Source organism: Erinaceus europaeus, chromosome 11 (assembly GCF_950295315.1).
Source record: "Erinaceus europaeus chromosome 11, mEriEur2.1, whole genome shotgun sequence".
NCBI classification, from domain to species: Eukaryota; Metazoa; Chordata; class Mammalia; order Eulipotyphla; family Erinaceidae; genus Erinaceus; species Erinaceus europaeus.
In genome coordinates, this window is record NC_080172.1 from 56,293,951 (window position 1) to 56,319,288 (window position 25,338).

At 38.4% G+C, this 25,338-nt stretch overlaps 1 protein-coding gene across 4 annotated transcripts in view; it reads left to right on the plus strand.

Annotated features, from left to right (window-relative positions):
• WARS2 (tryptophanyl tRNA synthetase 2, mitochondrial) overlaps positions 1–25,338 on the plus strand; it is an 87,340-nt gene that overhangs the window by 38,689 nt on the left and 23,313 nt on the right. For 2 of the 4 annotated variants that reach the window (XM_007534685.3, XM_060201799.1), the window contains exons 2-3: positions 10,274–10,531; positions 24,183–24,263. In XM_007534685.3, the coding sequence (XP_007534747.1) occupies positions 10,274–10,531; positions 24,183–24,263 (339 nt within the window). The remainder of the gene's footprint in view (positions 1–10,273; positions 10,532–24,182; positions 24,264–25,338) is intronic. The other 2 variants (XM_060201797.1, XM_060201798.1) reach the window with 2 other exon arrangements.

A 25,338-nucleotide genomic window follows, 5' to 3' on the forward strand; every position in this document is an offset into this window, starting at 1 on the left:
AGGAAGGAAGGAAGGAAGGAAGGAAGGAAGGAAGGAAGGAAGGAAGGAAGGAAGGGAGGGAGGGAGGAATGGCTTTTTATAACTCAGTTTCACTTAATGGAGGCCACTTGTTGGTTCAGGATTCAGTCAACCAACAGTGTTAATAACCACGAAACATACCTCTAGCTGCTTGAATGCTAAACTTATGCTATCTGGTAGACATCAGAGGGAGTTAGAAAGTTTTGGGTAGAAAGGAATATTCTTGCAGAGATAAACTTGTTTTGTTTCTTTGCTTGTTTTGTTTTGTCATGACAGGCTAACTTTTTTTTTCAGATAGAGAGACAGAGCAATCAATACCTCAGCCCCAGAACTTCTAACCTGGGTTGTACACATGGCAGAGGCCTGCTCCATTACAATTCTGATAGTTTCTTGGTGAAGTACAGACTCCATGACTCCTAAATTTCTGAGTCATAAGGACACAAGAAACTGGATATTGTCCAATGAGTCTACCAATATTGGAAGATAGTGTGCACCTTTTCTCACCAGTGTAGGTGCTATCACCACACATGCATAATTTGCAGGTCTCTGTGGTTGCTAAATGTGATGTCAGAACTTGTGTTGCCCAAGGAACCTCTGGCCATGCATGACTCACTAATAATCTCAGGGACCCAGCAATCTTGAAATGTCCACTAGACACAAATAAACTTACTTCCCACATTTGTAACAGTCTTTTGGTGTGGGTGTGTGTATGTTTGTGAGTGTTTGTATTTCTGTTTCTTAGCAGGTTGGCGGTTTGGGAGAATAATTATGAAGCAGTTGGCTTACCATCGTGGTTTCTCAATCTTGGCTGCACATTAGAATCAGCTGGGGACCTCTTAAGATTCCCAGCTCCCAGGCCAGATCCCAGACTGATTAAATCAAAACCTCTGAGGATGGGGCCTGGGCACTGATTTTTTTTTTTTTTAAAGCTCCCAAGTGTTCACTGTGCAGCCAAGATTGAGAACTGTTGGCTTAGATAATAATAGCTTCTTTTTTTTTGTTCACATTGTTTTCATCTGAGCCTCATTGATTATAGTTGAAGTAAATTTTTAGAATAGGTGTAGATGCCCACAAACCCTCTTGGACTTGAGTCTGCATCAGAATTATCTGGAAGTAAATGCATAACCCATTTCATTTCCTCTTCTGGGATAACACACCCTTGACATTTCTAACTTACTACTAGGTCTAGCATGGGGCTCAGGAATATACATTTCTGATGTCTTGGCAAGTTAATTTCTAATATCTTGGCAAGTTGTGGTGATGTTGCAGGCACAGGGAAAGCAGAACCTCTGTCCCTTTCCTACCAGCTTCCTTCTGTTCTCTACTTTCCACTATTAGTAGCCAGGCTAGTCCTCATGACACTCAAAATATCTGTGCTGGGAAAGGTTCATGGATGGTAGAGGAAATGCTCCAGGTAATCACACAACTTAACTATCAAAAGTCTGCTCTGTGCACAAAGATAGCCTCTTCTTCTTACCAGATTATTCCTCTTCAGTCTTTTCTGCTTCATAAATGGAACTATCACTAAGGTTTCTGGTCTACCAAGTAGAGCTTGGAACTTATTTTACAACAGAAACAATTTTATGAATGATGTTTACATATACTTGTAATGATCCTATTAAAATAGGATCTCAGGAATACTATGGGCTCGCCATTTAAAGACTTGAATTTCAGAATAAATATAAATACATATCCGAGTTTCAGAAAATCTGTTTTCATTCAAACTCTCAGAATGTAAATTCTCTAGGGATAGCATGCATATAACTGTAATTTTTTATTTGTTTTCTATGTAGTTATTTTGCTGTTTACATTTGAAACCAAAGTGTATGTGTTAGATGGGGCTTGTATGTGTTAGATGGGGCTTATCATTTGTTTTGTTAATATATACATAGTAGGTAGCCACAGTGTACCTGGTACTTTCTACTGGTGGTATAAAGATGAAAAAGACAGCCCTTCCCCTATGGGAAACAGAGAGCAGGGGTGGGGGCTAACCCTTGCTGATTTTGTTGGACAGTGTTACCACTGGGAATTACAAGGATTTCACTACCCATCATGTTATAATTATACCATGTTTAAATAATATTTAAAGGGGCTTTCCAGTTTATTCTATACTTATATATAACCTTCACTTTTAAACATAGCTTAGCTGCCATTGAGAGACAATGCAATCTTTCTTGGAAGACAGTATCCCCCTCATTTAGATGTTCTTACCTGAGAGATTCAGAATTGCTGACTGACATGTTAGAAAGAATGCAGAAGAAATATATTTTAGAGCTCTGAAAGAACACAAGCCCAAGAGTTTCTGAAATACCAAAGAAATAGCTAGAGGATTAGTAAAGAAATGTACAAGCCAGAGAAAGGACATGCTCTCATTTGGAAACAGACCCTTGTGTGCAGGAAGAAGCATAGAACTTGGAGTCTGGAGTCTGTGAGAGCTGAGCCCCCAGGTCTGACCCATCTGCCTAACATTTGGGACATGTTATGTAACCTTGTGGTTTCCTTCCTTAGAGAGTAAATCTCGATGGAAGAATCCCGACTCCCATCAAATGAGGTGAGAAGTATGTGCACATACCAGAGGATGCTTCTGGTAGTTCAAGTTCATCACAAAAAAGAAACTACAGCTTCCAAGCCATTCTACTTCCTGGTGGAAGGGCAGCATGGTGTTCACAGAGAAAATAGGTGAACAGCTTAGATAAGTCTATGGGTAGCTTTTTATTTTCTTCAAATCAAGTCTACCCCCTTTAAGTTTTTTGACCAGCTTAAGATCTCACAATCTAATAGCTAATCATTCCTTTTTCTAGTTCCCTTTTCTCTTCTTTCCTTTCTTTCTTTTATCTATTTTTTTTTTCCTGTCAGGATTTTCTCTGGTGCTCTGTACCTGCATAATTTCACCATTCCAGTAGGACTCTATCTTTTCTTAATAGAGAGTACAAGACACAGAAAGAAAAGGAGATACCATAGCAGTGCCTCACTGCTTATGACACTTCACCTGCACAGGTGTTCCCAGGTGGTAGCCATGGACTAAAACCTAGGTTCTCACATGATTAAGTGTGCTCCACTGGGTGAACCATTTCCCATCTGTTCTGTTTTTCCTTTTTGAAAAATAATTTTTTCCCTTCAGTTTTAATTGTTGACCTACATAGTTTTCCCTGTTTGGAGGAAGGGTTGATATAGGGCCTGCTTTCTCTACTATTGAATTAATATTTGCTATATTGATTTCCAGGTGTGAACATCTGGTTTGATTTCTAAGAAGAAATGAACCCATTTTTTTCTTAGAGCTGAGTCAGCATTTTCTCACCAGACCCAGAGCTTCCCATATTTTCTGGAAGAAAGAGCTGCCTGTGGTAGAACAATGTGAGCCAGGGCCAAAGAAAGCTCTAGAGAAGCACCTGGCTCCTCTCTGCCAGGGCTAAAGTTCTATTTCTGTATCGCAGTTCTGCTCTGAAAGCACCATCTCATAGTAATCTTCAGGACATGTTGAAGATACATCTAAGGAGCTTGTGGTTAAAATAGCTGTGTGACATAAATAATAAACTAGGGAGCACTAACAAAGATAAAGGAGCCAGTATCTTAAGTTGTATTTTTGATTTATGTACAATTAGAAGAGTAGACCTACAGAAAGAGATTCTCATCACAATTAGTTGATAAGGCTGTCTGTTACATTTTTTACATCAGTCTATAATAACATGATATTCATGGAACCAATTAGACACAGTGGTTCCTCAGCCAAGTTTTTGGTTTACCTTTGACTACAGTTAAAACGGGTGTGATGAATGAGCAATTGATGTTACAGCTGGATACAAGCAGGACTTTGTAACAAGAGTCTTGAAATCTTTAGTTGAAGTCTTTGGTTTCCACTACCATACCAAAGTTGAAAGTATTTAAAGCTAGTAAGCAGCTTTCTTTTGATGTATTTTATTCACTTAGGATTAAAGACAGAAGTTCTCTTTAGTTGACCAGAAGATTATCTTTTGTCATAATTAGCAACATGGGATTTTACAGTTGCTCTTGGATGTGATAATTAAAATGAAGATGACTATAAATTTTGCATATGCCCTGTACCTTAGCGTAAGGATAGCTCTACCTGTCAGATTGATCAGTCTGTTGGTCTTCCTTTAATTCAAACACCCATGCTGTCTTCTGGAACATATCAAAGCTCACTGATAATGTGGATTCTATTAAAGAAATGAGCCAGCAATTCCACTGATTGGAGGTGACATCTGTGAAGAAAATACACCTGAAGTGAAAAGGAAGCCCCAGTGTTTAAAATGCTCCCTTAGTCCTCTATACCCTGCATTGGCATTCTAGGTTGTACTGCAGACTTCTCCACAAATGCCTCTGGGCTATTCTTAAAGCTATCTTCTTTTGTCGTTTGCCTCCTATTCACTGGGAAGACCCTGTGCCTTTCATTTTCATTCTTTTCTAGCTCAAGTGCTTTGGAACACAGAACCCCCATACTCTAGCCACCCAAACTCCACATTCCAGCCTCATGATTTCATGGTACCAGGCATATCTCCCCTGCCATGCCGGCTGGCTGCCTGCTGACTCTTGCGGGAGGGAACAGACATGAACGTAAACTCACTGCCAAAGGGCAGGATGCTCTTTGTATATTTTTAAGGCCAGGAATCCAGTTCTCCTTTAATGACTGTATTTTTTTAATAGTTCCTTGAAAATTGAACAAAACATTTCTTGTTGCTCTTATTGATGATAACATCATTCCCTCTGCATGGATATACGGAATAACAGAAACGGTGATGGAAAAAGAATGGGAAGGGTGTATTAGATCATGTCTACCTTTTTCCCACTGCTCACAAGTCTCAACACCCCCCGCCCCCCGGCCACACAGACATAATTTATCCACTAGTGCTTTCCCTTTCTAGTTTTATCAGGAATTTGTTTTTGTTTTTTTTCTTTTTCTTTTTGTAGCTTGGTATTCCTAGACTTCATAATTATTTCTGCGACTTTAAAGAAGCTCTCTTCATCCTCCATCAAGTATTTCTGGATGTTTTATCTTCTTTATCTAACATTTATTCAGTTCAGAGCTTATTTTCCTACTTTGTTTTCTTTCTTCATCAGTCAGGCCCTAAAGCCCATTAATCATTTGCTACCTCACTGAAAGCTCTGAGGCTTATTCCCACATCAGGAGCCTAAAGCTGGTTAAAGTCCCAAGTAGTGAAGGAAGTCTCACTTGATACATACTTATTATGGGATAACTTCTCTCATTCTCTCTCTTTCAACCTCAGTGCTCAACTACAAAATATTTTGATCATTTGAAGGCTGAAGTGGGAAGATTGTATTTGTGCTCACTTACTTAAAGGATATCCTTCATGTCCTCAGAGTCACAGATCTCTTAAGTCTCCTGCTTGGAATAAGTATAATTCTGGACTATGGAACTATGAAGTGTGTAGCCTTCTGTTGTAAAGCTGTCATCTTAAGAGTTGAGAGGAGGGAGCTGAGCAGTAGCACAGTGGGTTAATTACACATGGCTCAAAGCTCACGGACTGGCCTAAGGATCCTGGTTCAAGCCCTTGGCTCCCCACCTGTAGAGGGGTTCACTTCACAAGTGGTGAAGCAGGTCTGCAGTTGTCTATCGTTCTCTCCTCCTCTCTCCATTTCTTTCTGTCCTATCCAACAGCAATAACAACAACAACAATAATAATAGCAACAATGATAAACAACAAGGGCAATAAAGGGGGGGGGCTCCAGGAGCAGTGGATTCCTAGTATAGGCATCGAGCCCCAGTGATAACCCTGGAGACAGAGAGGAGAGAGAGAGAGAGAGAGAGAGAGAGAGAGAGGAGGCCAGGTGGTGGCATACCTGGTTAAGCACACAGATTACAGTGCGCAAGGACCCAGTACAGTGCGCAAGGACCCAGGTTCAAGCCCCTGGCCCCATCTGCAAGGGGATAGCTTCACGAATGGTAAAGCAGGGCTGTAGGTGTCTCTCTATCTCCCTCCCTCTCTATGTCCCCCTTCTATCTCAATTTCTGTCTATACAATAATAATAAATAAATAAAACATTTAAAGAAGAGTTGAGAGGAAACAAAGCAGATATGGGGGTATGGAGGGGGAGACTACAGGATATATAATTTGGAGAAAAAGAAGGAAAAATGTTTAAGTAGCCTTGGCACTCACATATCTAATATAAATTGGCTCTTATTTTTGTAATATTTTTATCTTTAATTATTTATTGAATAGAGACAATCAGAAATCAAGAGGGAAGGGGATGATAGAGAGTGAGAGAGACAGACACCTGCAGCCCTGCATCACCACTCGTGAAGCTTTCCCCCTGCAGGTGGGGACTGGAGGCTTGAACTTGGGTCCTTGAGCATTGGAACATGTGCGCTCAACCAGGTGCACCACCACCTGGTCCATAAATTGGCTCTTATTAGCTAGTTTTAGGTATAAAGATTTTTGTTGTGTCTCATTTTAAATGATTTCAGCTTTATTATATTGACAAATAAAATTGGAAACTATCTTCTTTCTCATTAGGGATTTAATGGTGGTTTAGTTTACAAGATGATAAGGTTACAGGACTATAGTTTCACACTAAACTCCCAGCACCAAAGTTCTGTGCCACCCCCACTCCCCACCCCACCAGTCAGTCACCATCATAGTTATCACAGTTTGGTAGCTCTATTTTTATTTATTTATTTATTTTACAAGTTTGTTTCATTTCTCTATATTCCACATATAAGGAAAACCACCCAGTAGTTGTTTTTCAACACCTTATTAAATTATAAGGCTTTTAAAGCATAAAACATGGTGATCTGATGTTCATATGCCTTGTCAAAGGATTCCTGCCATCTAATTAATTAACTAACATAGCCATCACCTCACATATTTATCAGTGTGTGTGAGAACATACAGGTTCTATTGTCTTTGTACATTTTAAATACATAACAGTGCTATCAACTACAATCACTATATATTTTTTCCTAGAGCTTTCATAAGCTGTATGATTTCCTGAATGAGAGAACTCAATTTTGTAAAGATTCAGGTCTCTCAAATATAATTTGTAAGCTCAGTATAATCCTATTTTAAAAAGAATATTTTGTTTGGTTCTTGTAGCTTAAATGATTCTAAAATATATGTATAAAGGGCCAATATGAGTAAGTTACTATAGAAGAAGAAGGTGGAAAGATTTGTTCCATCAGGTCCATGATTTATTAAAAGGGAAGTTATGAGACTGGGATATTGGTAAACAGTGAACTCTGAAGACAGAATAGGAAAATCAGGTATAGACCCAAACATCTAGAGAGATTTGATTTATGTCAGATCTGACATTTCAGAACAGTGAGGACAGCCTTCAGTAAATAGTACTAGAGCAATTTAGTATTCGCATTGGGGAGGTGAAAGAGACATTGTCTTCCTCACACCATATGTAAAAAAGTCCAAATGAATACAGGCTTAAATGTGAAAAATAGAATTTTAAAGCATGCACACACATGTGCATGCATATGTTTTATAAGTGTACATATTTTTATCTTCATGAGCTCAGGGTATTGAAAGTATCCTTCTATGACATAAAAATCCGTAGTGAAAAGTGACACATTTGGCAAAATTAAGAGCACCTCTTCATCAAAAATGGTACAAAAAAGACAAATAGCCATACAAGGAGAAGATACATCCACTCATGTAAATAACAAAAATATTAGCATCTTGATTATATAAGAATTCTTAAATTAAAAAAAAGATTATCCAGACTGAGAAAAACAGGAAAAATAGCTTGAATAAGCTTTCCATAGACGACATAAAAATCACCAATAAGTATAAGAGTTCTTGACTTATGGGCTGGGGAAACAGCATAATAGCTATACTAAAGACTTTCATGTCTAAAGCTCTGCGGTCTCTATTTCAATCCCTAGCATCAGCCAGAGTTGAACAGTGCTCTTATCTCTCTGTTCCTTTCTCTCCTCCTCTCTCTCAGTAAAAAAGTAAAAAGAAAAAAGTTTCTTAACTTGTTTAATAACCAAAGAAATATAATCAAACCATAACAAGACTCTACTTCATCTCCACCAGGTCAACATAAAATAAAATTGCTGCCAAAATGTTGGTGAGGATGTGGAACAACAGGAACTGGTGATAGAAACTACAAGTTGTCACACTTAGAGATATTTAGCACATAAAATACAGATGATGGTTCATTTGTCTACCTTATGACCCAATGCGTCTACCCTGGCAAATATACTACAGAAACTTGGCACATAATATACAAAGATACATGTACAAAATTGTTCATTCCTATTCACCCTTTTTAAATTTTTTTTTTTTGCAAATTTTCAAAGCTACAGAAAAGTTGCAAAATTAATTCAATGAATATAATAAGATCATAATATATGTTGTCAAAGCAAAAGGTGGTAGTTAATAAAAAGATCCCTATATGAACTTTGAAGTTACTAATAACCTGGCTAGGAATGCCAGTTCTACCATTTACTAGTCATATAACCATGTATAATCTGTTAATATATGTAAGATTCAGCTAGCTGCAGCTTACTCATTGGTAATCTGAAGATAATAATATGCCCTGTTATATGTATATTATGAAGATTCAGTACATTAATGCATACAAGTAATTGAGCACAAATACCTACAACCTTCCTTGTAGGTATCAAGAAAATTATGAATACAATTAATATTTACTATTACTGTTAAAAATTATGATACAGGAGCCGGATGGTGGTGTACTTTGGTTGAGCGCACATGTTGCAGTGCGCAAGGACCCAGGTTTGAACCCCTAGCCCCCACCTGCAGGGGTAAAGCTTTGCAAGTAGTTGAAGCAGTGCTGCAGGTGTCACTTTGTCTCTCTTCCTCTATCTCCTCTGTCCCTCTTGATTTCTGACTCTCCAATAAACAAAGATAATAAAAAAAAATTAAATGATGATACATTTCAGTTTTTCAGATCCTAATAATTATAGCAGTACACACACACACACACACACACACACATACACACACACACACACACTTCCATATATATAGTCATTTGTGTTTCTTCATTATAAAACACAAAATCATTCTAGGGAAAAAAATATCTTTGCTAGCTGGGTTTGAACCTGGGCCATGCACATGGCAAAGCAGCACACTATCCTAGTGAGTTATTTTACCAGCCCAAAATAGCATTTCTGGCTCTGTGACACATTTTCATTTCTCTCTCTCTCTCTCTCTTTAATATTTATTTATTCCCTTTTGTTGCCCTTGTTTTCTTGTTGTAGTTGTTGTTGTTACTGATGTTGTCGTTGTTGGATAGGATAGAGAAAAATGGAGAGAGGAGGGGAAGACAGAGATGGGGAGAGAAAGATAGACACCTGCAAACCTGCTTCACCACCTGTGAAGTAACTCCCCTGCAGGTGGGTAGCAGGGGGCTTGAACCGGGACCTTTTTGCCAATCCTTGGCTTTGTGCCAGGTGCGCTTAGCCCTCTGGCTACTGCCCGACTCACTTTCCTCTTTTTTTTTTTCTGTTTTAACTTTAGTATTAAAAATTATAAACTAGCAGAAAATTTTGAATATAACAAAAATATTTCATAATTTACAAATTGTACAGAATTAAAAATAAGAGCCTCTTGAAGAATTGATTAAAACAAAACAAAAAAAAAGCCAGGATAATTTTACCAAAAGTAAAAGGAAACTGAATAGTGAAAAAGTTAGGAAATTTATCAAAGGGAGTAATATTAAAGACAATGTAGATTTCCTAACTTCTAGTCCAAGATGTTGCATACTAAGTATCAGTAATCGTTTTTTAAAAGAAAACTGAACTAAGTACATAGCAGCTTATTCAGCTCTAATTTTCTGAACCTTCATTGCCGTACCTACAGTATGAGTGAAATCACAGAGCAACTCTTAGGACCCCTTTCATTTCCACTGACATTTGATTCTATAAAGACTTTATCAGTATCCATAAGAACAACAGCCATCTGGTCCTCTCCTGCCTGTATCCATCTTTTCAAACTGATTATGACCATACTGCCACATTCTAGTGCTACTTATTTTGTCATAAATATATCATCTGTCTCACCTAGATAGTGTATTCTTGGAAGTGCAGACCTCTTCATAGGTGATTTTCTATTTTCAAGTTAAAAAAAGCAAAACAATATTTTCTGTCTCTAATAGCATAGAATATAGGGCCAAGGAGTGTGGCTGTCAGATCAGACTATTTTGCAAATATTAGACTGGGCATCATAGCTAAGGTTAACATGGACATGTGGTGAATGTGTTCTGCTTCAAAAGTCAGTAAATTTGCTTTCCTTTGTTTCAGAAAGATGCTGTGCATCGAGTGTTTTCTGGCATTCAGCCTACAGGAGTCCCCCACCTAGGTAATTACCTGGGAGCCATTGAAAGCTGGGTGAGATTACAGGACCAGCATGACTCTGTGCTGTACAGCATTGTGGACCTGCACTCCATCACTGTTCCCCAAGACCCAGCTGCCCTTCAGCAGAGCATCTTGGATATGACAGCTGCTCTTCTTGCCTGTGGCATCAACCCAGAGAAGAGCATCCTCTTCCAGCAATCTCAGGTCAGCTTCTCAGATCAGAACTGAGACAGCTTTTATTTTTAGATTACTTAAGATAATTTCATTTCTGTAAATACATGGAGGACTATTTGTTTATGAAAGGGACAGAGAAAGACAAACTGCAGAACATTGCTCAGCTCTGGCTCATGTTGGTATGGGGGAGTTGAACTTGAGACCTCATAGCCTCAGGCATGAAAATCATTTTCATAGCTATTATGATGTCTCCCTAGCGGTGAAGATAATTTTAAATGGTTTATAGCACTGCATGCTTAAAAAGAAAATGTTTCAGAATGATTCATCAAATAGAATCATTTTATTTTCTCAATACTCATTAAGAGTCATTACAGTATATTGGTATGCTTGAGAAAGTGACTGAAAAATTTATAGTGCTTCATACACTGGGAAAGTTTTATCTCATTAGCACTTCTCACTGTGGAGTTGCTGTTCTTTACTGGGATATAGAATAGTGCAACTTCTTTTTTTTAATTAATTAATTAATTTAAAAAGGGAGACATTAACAACTGTAGGATAGGAGGGGTACAACTCCACACCATTCCCACCACCAGATTTCTATATCCCATCCCCTCACCTGATAGCTTTCCCATTCTTTATCCCTCTGGGAGTATGGACCCAAGGTTATTATGGGTTGCAGAAGGTGGAAGGTCTGGCTTCTGTAATTGCTTTCCCGCTGAACATGGGCGTTGACTGGTCGGTTCATACTCCCAGTCTGCCTCTCTCTTCAATAGGGCAACTTCTAATGGAGGGGATAGGATACAGAGCTCTGGTGGTGGTAATTGTATTGAATTGCACCCCTCTTAACCCACAGTCTTGTTGATTATTATTAAATAACTAATAAAAATTAATTCTAATACTAAATATGTATTATATTTTTAAAGAAATATAAAATTTTAATATGATTAAAATTTTAACTTTGCTAGGGAGTCTCTTAAATGCCCTTTCATTCAAGTCTCTGCTGGTCCAAGAGTAAACTGATTCATTAATAGTAAATATATGAGTCAAATATTTGGCTTTGTTTTGAAGCCTTTCTTGGCTTGGATTCAAGAAACTGGAGATTTACTTCCAATTTCCCAGTTCTCTCAGATCTTTTTAAAAGCTATTATAAAAGAATGAACAATCAGAATGATCCAATAGACCTTCCAAATGCAATATGCAGTAAAGCAATATTGGGACCATGTAAAACCACTGGTTACTAAATTCTATCCTTCATTGCCAAATCAGTTGGCAGCACAAATTAATCTCTTTGAATGCAACCTCTCTCTCTCTTTCTCTCTCCATTTCTTCTCCATTTCATTAAATAAATAAATAAATCTTTTACAAATCAGCATAGTATTGTATTGCAAATTCAGCTTAGTTGTTGGCTGGAAATAATTTGAGAAAATAATACTACCTAATCATTAAAGTGACCATAAAAACAATTCACCTTAATTTCTTTCCTTACAGTTAGTCAAGATGCTTTTACTTATGCAAGGCCTTTACAATCCAATCGTGGAAAGATCTAACTGCTCTAAAAATACTTATATTGAGCAAGTATCTGCCTATTCACAAAGTCTATTCATTCATTAACTTCTGCTCTTTTAAAATTACACAATAAATCAGTTCTATCTTCCACATGATGGTTCTTCAAGTACTTGGTTACATATATAGTATATTTAAATATTTATTTATTCCCTTTTGTTGTCCTTGTTGTTTTATTGTTGTAGTTATTATTAATGTCATTGTTGTTGGTTAGGACAGAGAGAAATGGAGAGAAGAGGGGAAAACAGAGAGGGGGAGAGAAAGATAGATACCTGCAGACCTGCTTCACCGCCTGTGAAGCAACTCCCCTGCAGGTGGGGAGCTGGGGTTCCAACCAGGATCCTTACGCGGGTCCTTGCTCTTTGCACCACGTGCGCTTAACCCACTGCACTACCCCCAACTCCATTCCCCCCTCTTTTTTTATTCCCTTTTGTTGTCCTTGTTTTCCTTATTGTTATAGATGTCATCATTGTAGGATAGTACAGAGAGAAATGGACAGAAGAGGGGAAAACAGAGAAGACAAGAGAAAGATAGACACCTGCAGACCTGCTTCACCGCCTGTGAAGTGTCTCCCCTATAGGTGGAAGCCTGGGACTTGAACCGGGATCCTTATTCCAGTCCTTACTCTAGTCCTTGTGCTTTGCACCACGTGCGCTTAACCCACTGCGATACCACCCAACTCCCACTTGGATACATATATTATATAACATGCTTACTCTGTAACTCCTCAGTCTCTGTGCTTGGCCTTCTTCAAACCACTTGCCCCACTCTCTTATCCCTCCACTCTTAATTTTCTACATCAGAAGTAGTCCTCAGACCTGCAAAGCAACTGCCCTGTGCCACCTCTCTGAAGAAGACTACACCTCTCATATTTCATGAAACAATTTATTCAGACTGTACACCTTTGTCTCCAATGCTGTGATGCTGGTCATCATTATAGCTATTTTTTTGGAGTCCCTGGATGGAGTGCCCAAAGCAAGTCATGATCTTCACTTCATCTAAAATATTTCTTTTTATTGCCACCAGGGTTTTCCCTGGGGGTCAGTATCAGCACTATGAACTTACCACTTTTGGTAGCCATTTCTTTCTTTTCTTTTTTAAATTTTCTATTTTATTTGATAGGAGAAAGAAATTGAGAGGTGAAGGGAAGATCAAGAGGGAGAGAGAAAGACATATATCTGCAGACTGGCTTTACCAGTTGTTGGCTTTACCGGTTGTGAAGCATCCCTCCTGAAGGTGAGGAGCAGGGGACTGGGAACCTGGTCCTTGAGCATGGTAACGTGTGTGCAAATGGGTGCACACCCAGCCCCCCCCATTTTTGATGCACATTTATTTGATCCTGTAATTGTTTTTGAACACTGCATTTCCAGTGCCTGTTTCCAAATCTCTTGTATAGAAATTTCTTTTTTTTTTAATTGTTTTTTGTCATCATGGGGGCTTCACTACTCTGAGCCCACTCTCCCTTCCTTCCTTCCTTCCTTCCTTCCTTCCTTCCTTCCTTCCTTCCTTCTTTCTTTTTCTTTCTTTCTTTCTTTCTTTCTTTCTTTCTTTCTTTCTTTCTTTCTTTCTTTCTTTTTTCTCCAAATAGAAAGAGAGACAGTAAGATTCACAGAGGGAGAGGGAAAGACACCACATTACTGAAGCTTCTTCCAGTGCAGTAGGGGCCAGGCTTAAACCTGTGATCACATACACGACAAACTAGACTCCTTCCCAAGTGAGCTATCTGGCTAACCTTTGCATTTCTATCCATTCAGATGAGATTCCTGTGAGCATCAGACCAGTGTTTCTTCTACTTGATTACATAGAGTTCTTAATGTCACTTCATTTTGTGCTCAGACAATACAATGAACACTTAGCAAAAACTCAAGCAGAAAATGCAGTGCTTTTTCCCCCCAGGTTTTGTTTTGAAAAAAAAAAAAAAAAAGATTTTTAATGTTTAAATTGCTCTTGTATTGACTAAATATGTAACCAAGACCAGAAGATGACCAGATAGGTTTAGTGCCTTGCTATGTGTATAGCCCAGGTTAGTTCTCCATCAAGTGTGAGGTACTAGCCCAGATGCTATAGAGTCTCTTCCATTCTCTTTCTCTCTCTGTTTCTCTGTCCCCCACTCTCTTTTTTCTAATAAATGAAGAACCAGATAAGGTGTAGCACATGCAGGAGAACCAGTTCCAATAAACAAACAAGCAAATTTAACCTCTTTAGATATGTAACCTAGAAGACAGAAATTTAAGAAAACAGTTAAGCTTTGGGGAGACAGTGTCAGTTAAGATTTTACAAAAAAAAAAAAAAAAAAAAAAAAACTCTAGGGAAGGAAGGGGGGGAAGGGAAGAGGTAAAGAAAACCTTGGGGCCTATTGCATGATGATAGAAAAGGACCTAAATTGTTGGGGAGAGTGTTCTGCAAGGAGCTTTCACAGGAAGATGAGAATCTGTACCCATGTGTCAACTGCATGGTACACTATTAACCTCCCGATATAATGTTTAAACAATTAGTTATTACTGTATCTTCCTATGCCCACAGACAGATTATTTACAAGTAAAATGTAAAACGTTTGAAATTACGGATTAGAGGGAAGAACTTTCTGTTGTGTAATATGCTCTTTTCACATGTGTCTATTGTGTTAAGTGAAGCATTTAGAGCTAAATATAAAAATTGGTCCCCCAGCTGCTATTACTGCATGTCAGAATAAGGTCTAGCAATCATTTGAAGTAGAGAAAGAATTTGGTTATGTTATAATGCTGATTTTACCAATAATTCTCCTCTCCAGTCCTTCACATTCTTTCTCAGCAGTCTGACTGGAACAATTTTGACTTACTGAAGACTTTTCTCATTATTTTCTTTTGCTTTCTCTCCCACTGGCCTCTAGTCATGGTGTTTCCCCTCAAATATGTTTGCCATATGTGGGGAGCCTCCCCTCTCAAAAAAAGAAAATGTCTCTGTGTGTGTGTGTGTGTGTGTGTGTGTGTGTGTGTGTGTGTGTGTGTATGTGTGTGTGTGTGTGTGTGTGTGTGTGTGTGTGTGTGTGTGTGTGTGTGTGTGTGTGTGAGAGAGAGAGAGAGAGAGAGAGAGAGAGAGAGAGAGAGAGAGAGAGATTGGGGAGAGCCTTCCTATGTGTGCTTTTGGCAGAAGATCTCATCCCAATGCCAAAGTCAATGGTCTTTGATTTCCAGCAAGTCTGAATGCAGATCCAATCATACTGCAGCTGTCTCTGAGGTGCAATTGTTAACTCTACTTGAGCTCTAATCACCCTGCAGTGAAAGGGTAAAAGCCAGAGTTCATAGCTTTAGGTATTGGCTTTCTGCCAAGCCTAGGAGAAGAGAACAGTTGAGACCATCAGACAGCTCATTATGGAGGGTCCAGAACAGGCAGAAAAGGCAAGGGAGGAGAATGGAATCTACAGCTTTGGAACATGACCTCATCCTCTAATTAGCATTATGTTTTGTTTCCCAAGAAACTAAGATCAATAATAATAATGATAAAGGAAAATTGCTCAGGGAGAACCCTTATCCAGATCTGATCCTAATTTTCTTGCTTTCCTCCTTCCTTCTTTTCTTTCCTTCCTTCCTTCCTTCCTTCCTTCCTTCCTTCCTTCCTTCCTTCCTTTCTTTCTTTCTTTCTTCTTTCTTTCTTTCTTTTCACCACCAGGGTTATTGCTAGGGCTCGGTGCTTACACAAAAAACCCACCACTTCTCTTTTTTTTTTTTTTAAGAGAGAGAGACAGGGAAATTGAAAAGTTGGTGGGGGGAGGGCAGAGAGACACCTGCAGTATGGATGAAACTCCTCACCTGCAAGTGGGGTCTAGGAGCTTGTCGCCAGTACAGTATACATGATGACCATGTGTGGTCTACTAGGTGTGCCACTGTCTGGCTCCAAGGATCTCAACTTTTTTATTCTATATTTTGAAAGAGGGAGAGAAAGAAAGGAAAGGGGGCCAGGCAGTGGCACACCTAGTAGACCACACATGTCACCATGTATAATGTACTGGGGACAAGTTTAAACCATTGGTCCCCACCTGCAGGGGGAAAGCTTCATGAATGGTGAAGTAGAGCTTCATGTCTCTGTCTGTCTCCCTCTCTGTCTCATTCTCCCATCTTAGTTTCTTACTTTCTCTGTGCAATAATAAATAAATAAAATTGTAAATGAAAGAGAGAGAAAGGAAAGGGAAGCTCACTTCCCTACTACCTGTGGAATTCCCTTGGTAGATCCATGCTGCTACCACATGGTGCCAGGGGTTAAACTCAGGACCCCGTGCATGGTTAGACATGCTCTCTACTTGCTCAGTCCCTGGCTTTTGTTGTTTGTTTGTTCTTTTAGGAATCACTATACTGTTTTCCATAAAAGATAGACTATTTTACATTCCAGTCAACACTGCATAGTGGTTATCATTTCCTCATTCTATCACTATGTTCTGTTTCATTTTATAATAACCATCTCTTACTTGTCTTTTTTTAAACTTTATTTTAATAGAACTGAGAAAAATTAAGATGTAGGAGGAAATGGGGGGAGAAGAGAGAGAGAAACATAGGGAGACAGAGAAGACACCTGCAGCGCTGCTTCATCATTCGTGAAGCTTTATCCCCTGTACGTGGGGACCAGGGACTTGCACCTGAGTCCTTGTGCATGGTAATGCATGTACTTAACCAGCTATACCACTACCCAGTCTCACCACCTCTTCTTTGAAAAGGGCTGGGTGGTGGTGCACTTGATGCAAGGACCCAGATTCAAGCCCCCAGTCCTTACCTACAGGAGGGAAGCTTCATAAGCACTTAATCAGGTCTGCAGGTATCTCTCTGTCTCTCTCCTCTTTCCCCCTCCCCTCTCTATTTCTGTCTTTCCTATCAAATATAAGAAAATTAAGAAAAAATATTTATAGAAAAGGGATAGATAATAAATATTTAAGGCTTCCTTCAGAGGCTACAAGTATTCTAAGTCACCACTACCACTACAACTGTATCTTGTCCTTCTCCTCCCTTTGTTTTTCTCCTCTTTCTCCTATTACTACTCCTTCTCTTTATTTCTATCTTAATACCCTTCAAAAACATTACAACGCAGGGGTAGATAGCATAGCAGGGGTAGATAGCATAATGGTTATGCAAAGAGACTCTGATGCCTGAGGCTTTAAAAACATAAAAGCTATTTTAAGCCCAAGGACTGAACTCCCCCTCCCCACCCACCCCACATATGTTTGGCCTGTGAGCTGCAGTTTGCTAACCTCTGTCTGTATATAAAGATTATGTGTCCTTTATACACTGCCTTGTGGCTGACAGGACATCCAATAGAAAAGTGTTAGCTCCTACCACTTAGTGTTGAACTTCTCTGTGTGACTTGAAAAATGAACATGAACATGAACATGAACATAAACATGAACAGTGGACATCAGACCCAGCAAGAATCTTGAAAAGCCATTCCATGTGTCTTTTAACTCGGTTCCTCTTTTTTTCGTTCTCATTTGAAAATGTTGTTTTCCACAGGGGCTAGTCTTCCAACTTGGGTTACTGAATGCAAAGTACAGCCAGTGTACAGCTACCAGTTTATAATGGGAGTAAGAAAGGAGCCACTGTTGTAAGTCACTTATAACTGTCTTTGTTTGTTACCCAGCATGACCTAACATATAAGTTGTCTAGAAAAAGGTCATTGTGAAATAAGTACACATGTGCCAGCAAAATAGCTCACTTAGATAGTGTACTACTTTGCTGTGTGCAAGAGCCAGGCTTCACTCTCTTTTTGTGTCTGTTTCTCTGTCTCTATTTAAAAAAAGTAAAATAAAGTACCTAGGCATGACATTTTAAAAATAGGTAAATAGAGAGATATGTAGAAATACATAGATATATACACACAAAGAGCATCAGAGGGCAGAGATAGCACACAAGATTTGCATGTGAGAGGTTTTTGGCTTAATCCTGGCCACACTGAGGAAAGTGACACTATGTGAGGATCTGTCTGTATTCATTATAGATCATCTTGGTTAAAGTCATATGTTCCAAGAACCTGTTGACAGGACTAAATGAGGACTTAATGTACATACACATATATACATTCATGCACAAAAAAATGATAGAATTTAGCTGGAGATAACTTTTAAATCAGCAACTACTTATTTAGCTTTGTTGTATATTTTTGTATACTATTAAAACTATAGGAAAACCCCAAGTGTGTACAAATACATGTTTGTTGGCACATATGAATACCTATAGGAGGCAGGTCAGTTGAAGTGAGAGAGTGAGAGTGTATCATTGATAACAGAGTTCTTTTAATTAAATCAGATCCCCCAAGCAAGGTTCCTGTTAAGAGGATTTGCCATGGGGATGATAAGAGTCTAATAAAAATAACTCAGCATGAAATTGCTTGTTTCTGAGAGGAAGTGATAAATGGGAATTTGTAAGTCTGAAGTCTTCCAAGTATCCCAACCAAAACTTAATGTGACCTGATTCCTGGGAAGACAACATTTGTATGAAAAATAGTTTTGTTTTGTTTTTTAAATCAGAGTATTTCTCAGCTCTGGCTTATGGTGGTGTGGGGAATTAAACCTGGGTCTTTGGAGCCTCAGGCATGAGAGTCTCTTTGCATAACCATTATTCTATCTACCCTCCCCACCTCCAAATAGTAAAATTCTAAGGGCCATAGAGGGCATTGGGACATTCTATCCAGGTTTTACTGAACTGGCTAATTGCCTGAATAGGTTTGATTAATGGCTAGCAACTATGTCTTTTGGAATCATGCATTTTTCTCCTTTGTTAAATAGTTTTAGAAAAATAATATGGAAAATTATAGAGAATAATAGAGCAGAAACATTTATGTCCCCAACACAAAGAATGAATATTGTAAACATTTGCTTTGATATTCTTATAGTCTTAAATATAATATTAACCCTTGCTTCTACTCCATGACAACCAGAATCTTGAATTTGATATATATCAGACTAGCCAATCGTTCATGTCTCTTTTCATATCTAATTTCACAAATTATCTATAACATCTTTACTTCTGTGTTTTAAAATTTTACATAAGTGGTGCCATGTTGTAAAGATATTCTGCAATTTTCTTTTTTTTTTACACAGCAATGTGTCTTTGTGATTTTTCTTATGCTCATATACATGAATTCAGATAATTTCTGTTGTTGTTGTATAGAATGACATGTATATTTCCTACATTTAGGCATTTCCCCCTTTTAACAACCTTTAATTTCCTTCATATATTCATGTAACAAAATCTATTAATCATTTATTGTTTTACCGTGTGCTAGCCTCTCTCGTGTTATATAAGTGAATAAAATGGATATAAATCTTTGCGGGGTACTTATGTTCTATTAAGGTAACAGACACACACACACATGCACACGCAATAGCTATAAAGCATAAACTAAACATAAAGTATATCATTAAGGAATGGATTCTACAGAAAAAGATCAGGAAGAATTTGAGTGGCACAGATTGATATACTTAGATTTAATATTTTATTGGGAGGTTAATGGTTTACAGTACAGTTGCTGACATATGAGTACAGTCTCTCATCTCCTCATGATAGGTGTCTGCAAAACACTTTCAACCCCAACTTAGATTCATTTCCACCATCATGCACCAAAGCCACCACCACCTACCACCACTCCTCCACCGCCTCCTCTTCACCATTGTGCCCTATTTTGGTGCAATAAACCAAACTTAGTCCAAGTTTTTCCCTTCCTGTCCTTGGTTCTTAAGTTCTGCTTGTGAGTTGTATAAAAGCAGTGTGATCTGGATAAGCTCTCTTGATATGAAAATTGAGTTAACAACTTCAAGTGAAGGAATTGGCCTAGTAAGTACCTGGCTGAAGAGAATTCCTATCAAAGAAAAGAGCCAGTGCAAAGCCCTTAAGGTAGCAGCATGCTTGGTGTAATTAAGGAACACAAGGAAGCCAGCAACACTAGAGAAGAGGGAGCAAAGGGGGAGAGGTAGAGCATTCAAATCATAGAAAGAGTTGATGGGAAGAAATGTCTGGTCTGGTAAGCCAGGAAGGGTGTTTACTCTGAGGAAAGGGAAACTCCAGTCTTTTAAGCAGAGAGATGACATGATCTCTGCTTTAAAAGGATCACTTTAAGACCAGAGAGAAACTTAGTAGTAGAACACTCCCTTCCCACCCACTTTCCCCAAGGTAGAGCATGTGCCTTGCATGTGTGGGTTTTGTCCAGATCACTGCATAAAATAATGAAGTGGGGAGTCGGGCGGTAGCGCAGCAGGTTAAGCACGGGTGGTGCAAAGCACAAGGACTGGCATTAAGGATCCCGGTTCGAGCCCCCGGCTCCCCACCTGCAGGGGCGTTGCTTCACAAGTGGTGAAGCAGGTCTGCAGGTGTCTATCTTTCTCTCCCCGTCTTTCCCTCCTCTTTCCATTTCTCTTTGTCCTATCTAATGACATAAATAACAACAATAATAACTACAACAAAAATAAAAAACAACAAGGGCAACAAAAGGGAAAATAAATAAGTATTTTAAAAAATGATGAAGTGGTGCTCTGGCCTGTTCTGTCTCTTTCTCTCTCTTTCCCTCCCTCCATCCCCCCTACCCCCTTTCTCAATAAATTAATAAAATAAAAATTTCCCTAGGATTCAGTGTCCTTATCTGCAAATAAAACCCAGTGGTTAAAATTACAAAGAATTTCCCCCCTGATTCCTACTAGTTATTCCCATTGCTGTCCTTCCTTAAAAAGGAATATTTTGAACACATGATAAAATTTCAAAGAACTAAATGCACTCATCCAATGCATGCTCACATTGTTAACGTCATTCTTATAAATAACAAAACTGATTTAAGTGATTTACATAGAGTCAGCCAGCTATTAAGTGAACGAACTAGCATTTAGATTCAGGTAACTTCATTCCAAGAACCTTAACCTTTCTGTTATTCTTATCTATTTGTCTTCATACCCTGCTTCCTACTCCACTACGATTTTGCTTCTATCTCAGCTTACTGAAACTGCCTTTGCCTGGATTACCAATAAATCATTGCTAAATAACTGGCTATTTTTAAAAAATATATTTATTTATTGGGTAGAGATAGAAACTGAGAGGATAGAGGGACATAGAAAGAGAAAGGAAGAGAGAAACCTGCAGCACTACTTCACCACTAGAGAAGCTTTTCCCCAGCAGGTGGGGTCTGGGGACATGAACCTAGATCCTTGTGCATACTTTACCAGGTGAGCCACTACCTGGCCCTGAGATCAACTCCTAAGCTTGTGGTAGCACAGAGTAAGTCAGAATATACTAGATTCAGTTACCATTTTCACTAAATTCTCCCCAACACCCTAGTAATCTGAATCTTCCCAAGCACTTGTCATGACTATAAGTCAAATAAGAGAGCCAAATCCTTAATTATACTACCGTCATGTATAATGGTTTAATGATAACTTGTGAAAATCAAACACCTTTTGACTTTTCCCAGCTTTTTTCTGTGTATGGATGACTTAATGTAATTTTATGCCTCCATATTTGGAAACACCAGGGAGCTCTCTGCAGTATATTAAATGCTTCATTTTTATATGTCCAAATAAAAGACTATTCCAAGGAAAATATTTGAATTCATGGAGACATAGTGGTAGCATTTTGCATGACACCAAAACAGAGTGATTGAGCCAGAATTCAAAGAAAGGAGTCATCTTGTCTCATTCCTTGTGCTTGTGGTTATTTTCTGTATTTTTATGCCTTTCTCCAATTCAGTAAAGAGTAAAAAAGAAATTCTTTCCTCCATGCCAAAAAAATAGCTCTTGTTTTATTAGTTCTAATGGGAATGTTTTGCTTGATGATTGGAAGCAACTATAATCCTCTTGATTCCAGCCAGGATTACTGTTTATGTCTGATAGCTGTTTGTTGGAAGCAGCAGTTAGCAATTTGCAAGGACGGTACTGTCAGAGCTGCTGCCCTCAATGAGACCCAAATGCCTATTGAAAAAAAAAAAAAATTCAACATAGTGACTTGTAAAACTTTTAAAACGATTCCTTGTCAAACATGTGAAAAACAACTCTTCCTTCTCTGTGACTTGAGGAAAACAATGAGAAACTATCTTACACCAGATGATAATGCCTTGCAAATAAAATAGTCCTAGGCTGATTCAGCGCCATTTCTTTCTGTTCCTTTTGTAAAACCCACAAAGAGCACATTTGGGGCCACTTTTCAGAGTTGGCAACAGTGTGTGTTTTTTAAGGAAATCATATGGACTTTAAAAAAAAAAAAAAACGCAGTAGATGAAGGACCAGGAGAAGTCCCTTGGGTTAAAATGGGATGCTTAGCCTTTAAATTCTAGTTCAGCAGATAGAGCATGGCCAGAATCCAAAAATCATCCTGATTGTTGCCAGGTTTGGTTATTTGATTAGATTTGGTTAATGAAAAACAAATTGGGAAAAGGTTATATTTTCTTGTTAACCCGATCTCTACTACTTTAAAAACAGAAACAAAGGAGTGGAGAAATGACTCACCCAATGGAATGGACACTTTGCTATGTGCAAGGAAGGACCAGAGTTTAAGCTACCAGCCATGACAAGGGATTGATTACTTGGATAGGAGAGGCTACAGGAGTGATGAAGTGGTATAACGATGTCTCTCATCTCTCTTATCTCTGTATCTCATCCTCTACCTCTAAAACATTGGGAAGGGGAGAGACCATAGAGAGTGGTGGAATCTTACAGACATGGAGCCTCAGCAGTAACCCTGTTGACAAAAACAGGTCATTATGTAAATAAAAAATTAATTAATTTTTAATTGCAAAGAGAAAATAGAGAGATGGACCTAGAAACTATAAAAACACCTTTTTAAATTTTTAATGTCATAAAGTGATTCCTAAATTTCAGTAATGGTAGAGTGAAAGGATTTACTGTTTAATTTTAAGTCTAGAACCATTTTTTGCAATTTATATGTAAGTCATGATAGCTGTTTTTATCTATTTAGAAGTCATTTAAGAGGATTTGAACCTATGTATGTGTGCCAGTGCATACATGTCTATCTTTTTTTTATAGATTTTTATTTATAAAAGGGAAACAGTGACAAAAAACATAGGATAAGAGGGGTACAACTCCACACAACTCCCACCACAAGAACTCTGTGCCCCATCCCCACCCCCCTACCCCCATAGCTTTCCTATTCTTTATCCCTCTGGGAATATGGACCCAGGGTCATTATGGGGTGAAGAAGGTGGAAGGTCTGATTTCTGTAATTACTTCCCTGCTGAACATGGGCGTTGATAGGTTGATCCATACTCCCAGCCTGCCTCTCTCTTTCCATAGTGGGGCAGGGTTCTGGGGAATCGGAGCTCCAGAACACATTGGTGGGGTTGTCTGTCCAGGGAAGTCTGGTTGGCATCATGGTAGCATCTTGAACCTGATGGCTGAAAAGATAGTTAACATATAAAGCCAAACAAATTGTTGACTAATCATGAATCGAAAGGCTGGAGTAATGCAGATGAAGAGTTGGCAGGGTCTCCATTCTATAGATAGCTAGCAGGCATATTTTAGTTATATTCCAAAGGGCTTGTGACTATACTAGTTTTTTTTTTCTTTTCTTTTCTTTTTTTCCTTGAGCTTGAAATTTGACATGCAGGTGGATCTAAGTAATTGTCTGGGGAGATGATGTCATGACTGGAAAAAGGACCAGAAAGCTGGATCAGGGAAGAGAGTAGCTCCCAAATATGGGAAAGGTGTATAAATATTGTTGAGTGTAGACCCCATTGATTTGATCTGATCTGGGGCCCATATTCAGCTTAGGAGCCTATGTGACCTCTGTATCCCTATAGATCTGAGCTCACATTCTGTGGTCATGAGTAGGAACATTCCAAGCTGCCCCAACATGTATATCTTCTTAATAATCTTGATTTTGTAAGAATGAGATAGATGATCACAACATAAGGAAATCTCTGAGTCTAGCTGGACACTTGCTAGGGATACTGTGAAGAGGATTTAAACAATAGTGATCAGATTTTTCTTGGCAATTTCTTCACTAAAGATACTACGCATTCTGAATTGATAACCTTCACCTTATCATCATTATTATCTTTATCTGGGGTATTTTTAGCATTTGAAGTAATACCCATTTGCTGTTTAGCTTTTGTCTTATCTGCAAGATGTTGGCCTTTTAAATTTTGTATTTGCTTTCTTTAGGTGTCTGAACACACACAATTAAATTGGATCCTTACCTGCATGATCAAAATACCCCGATTACAACATTTACACCAGTGGAAGGTAAATTTCAGTGATCTGATTCATAATTGAAAAGTGTTCAAGATCCCCACCACTCTAATTATTTCTTTCCTCTGTTATTTTTGTATTAGGCTCTGGGAATCCCGAGTTTACTGGCATCACTAGTGGTTGGAACAACATCTTTTATCTTTGTGCCTTAGATTATTAAACAAAAAATTTAAGGGTTCTCCAAGATTCCTTCCAATTTTGAAACTGGATTATATATCCTGTTTGTTAATTATTTGATCTTATCCATGTATGACTAAATCAGAGTGGCCTGTGGATAGACTTGGTTATGAGTTTGTGGCTACTACATTTCAATTAACAAACAGTCACAATTACTGGTCTCTGGATTCAAGTTGCCTCACTTCTCCACTAGAACTAACTGGCAGCGAGGCAATGTTTTCAGTGTGGGGAGAAGAGACAACATATTTTATTCAACATTTAAACAAATTGAGTCCAGGCAACAGTTCAAACCCACCAAAAAAAATAATAATAATTAAACCTGTACTTTTCTAAGAAGTTCAATTGAGAAAGATAAATTGGGTAATTCATAGTACTTTACTTCCATTTATTTTTGCAATTGGATAACCCGAGGGTAGGTAGGCCCTGGCCATGTCAACACTAATTTCAGTTTCTAGCTTCCTTCCAGCATATTTTTAGGGTCATTGGTTTCCTCAAAAGCTGGTTCAGAAACCTTTGCAAATAAGTAGCAGAAAAAACAGACTAAGCCTTAAAGTGACAGTGCCTAATAGAGAGGTGGAGAATACCTCTGAATTAGTCATTTACCTGCCAGGAATTAGAAACTGTATTGTGTGATGTTTTCTGTTTTATTTTTACTTTAGTCAAGACTTTCCTACTTCATCATAATACTAAGTTGAGTGCTGGAATTCTTTTCATAAGTACTAAATACTAATATAATGGAAGATGTTCCCACTCTCAAATAATGTCTGAGGACCTGGTAACACATAACTTGTGGTAAGGTCTTACTACAACCAGCTCATACTTCCTTTGCGAAAAAAGCATGGGTCACAAATGCCAGCATTACTTACTGCCTTCTGTGACTCTTCATTAATAA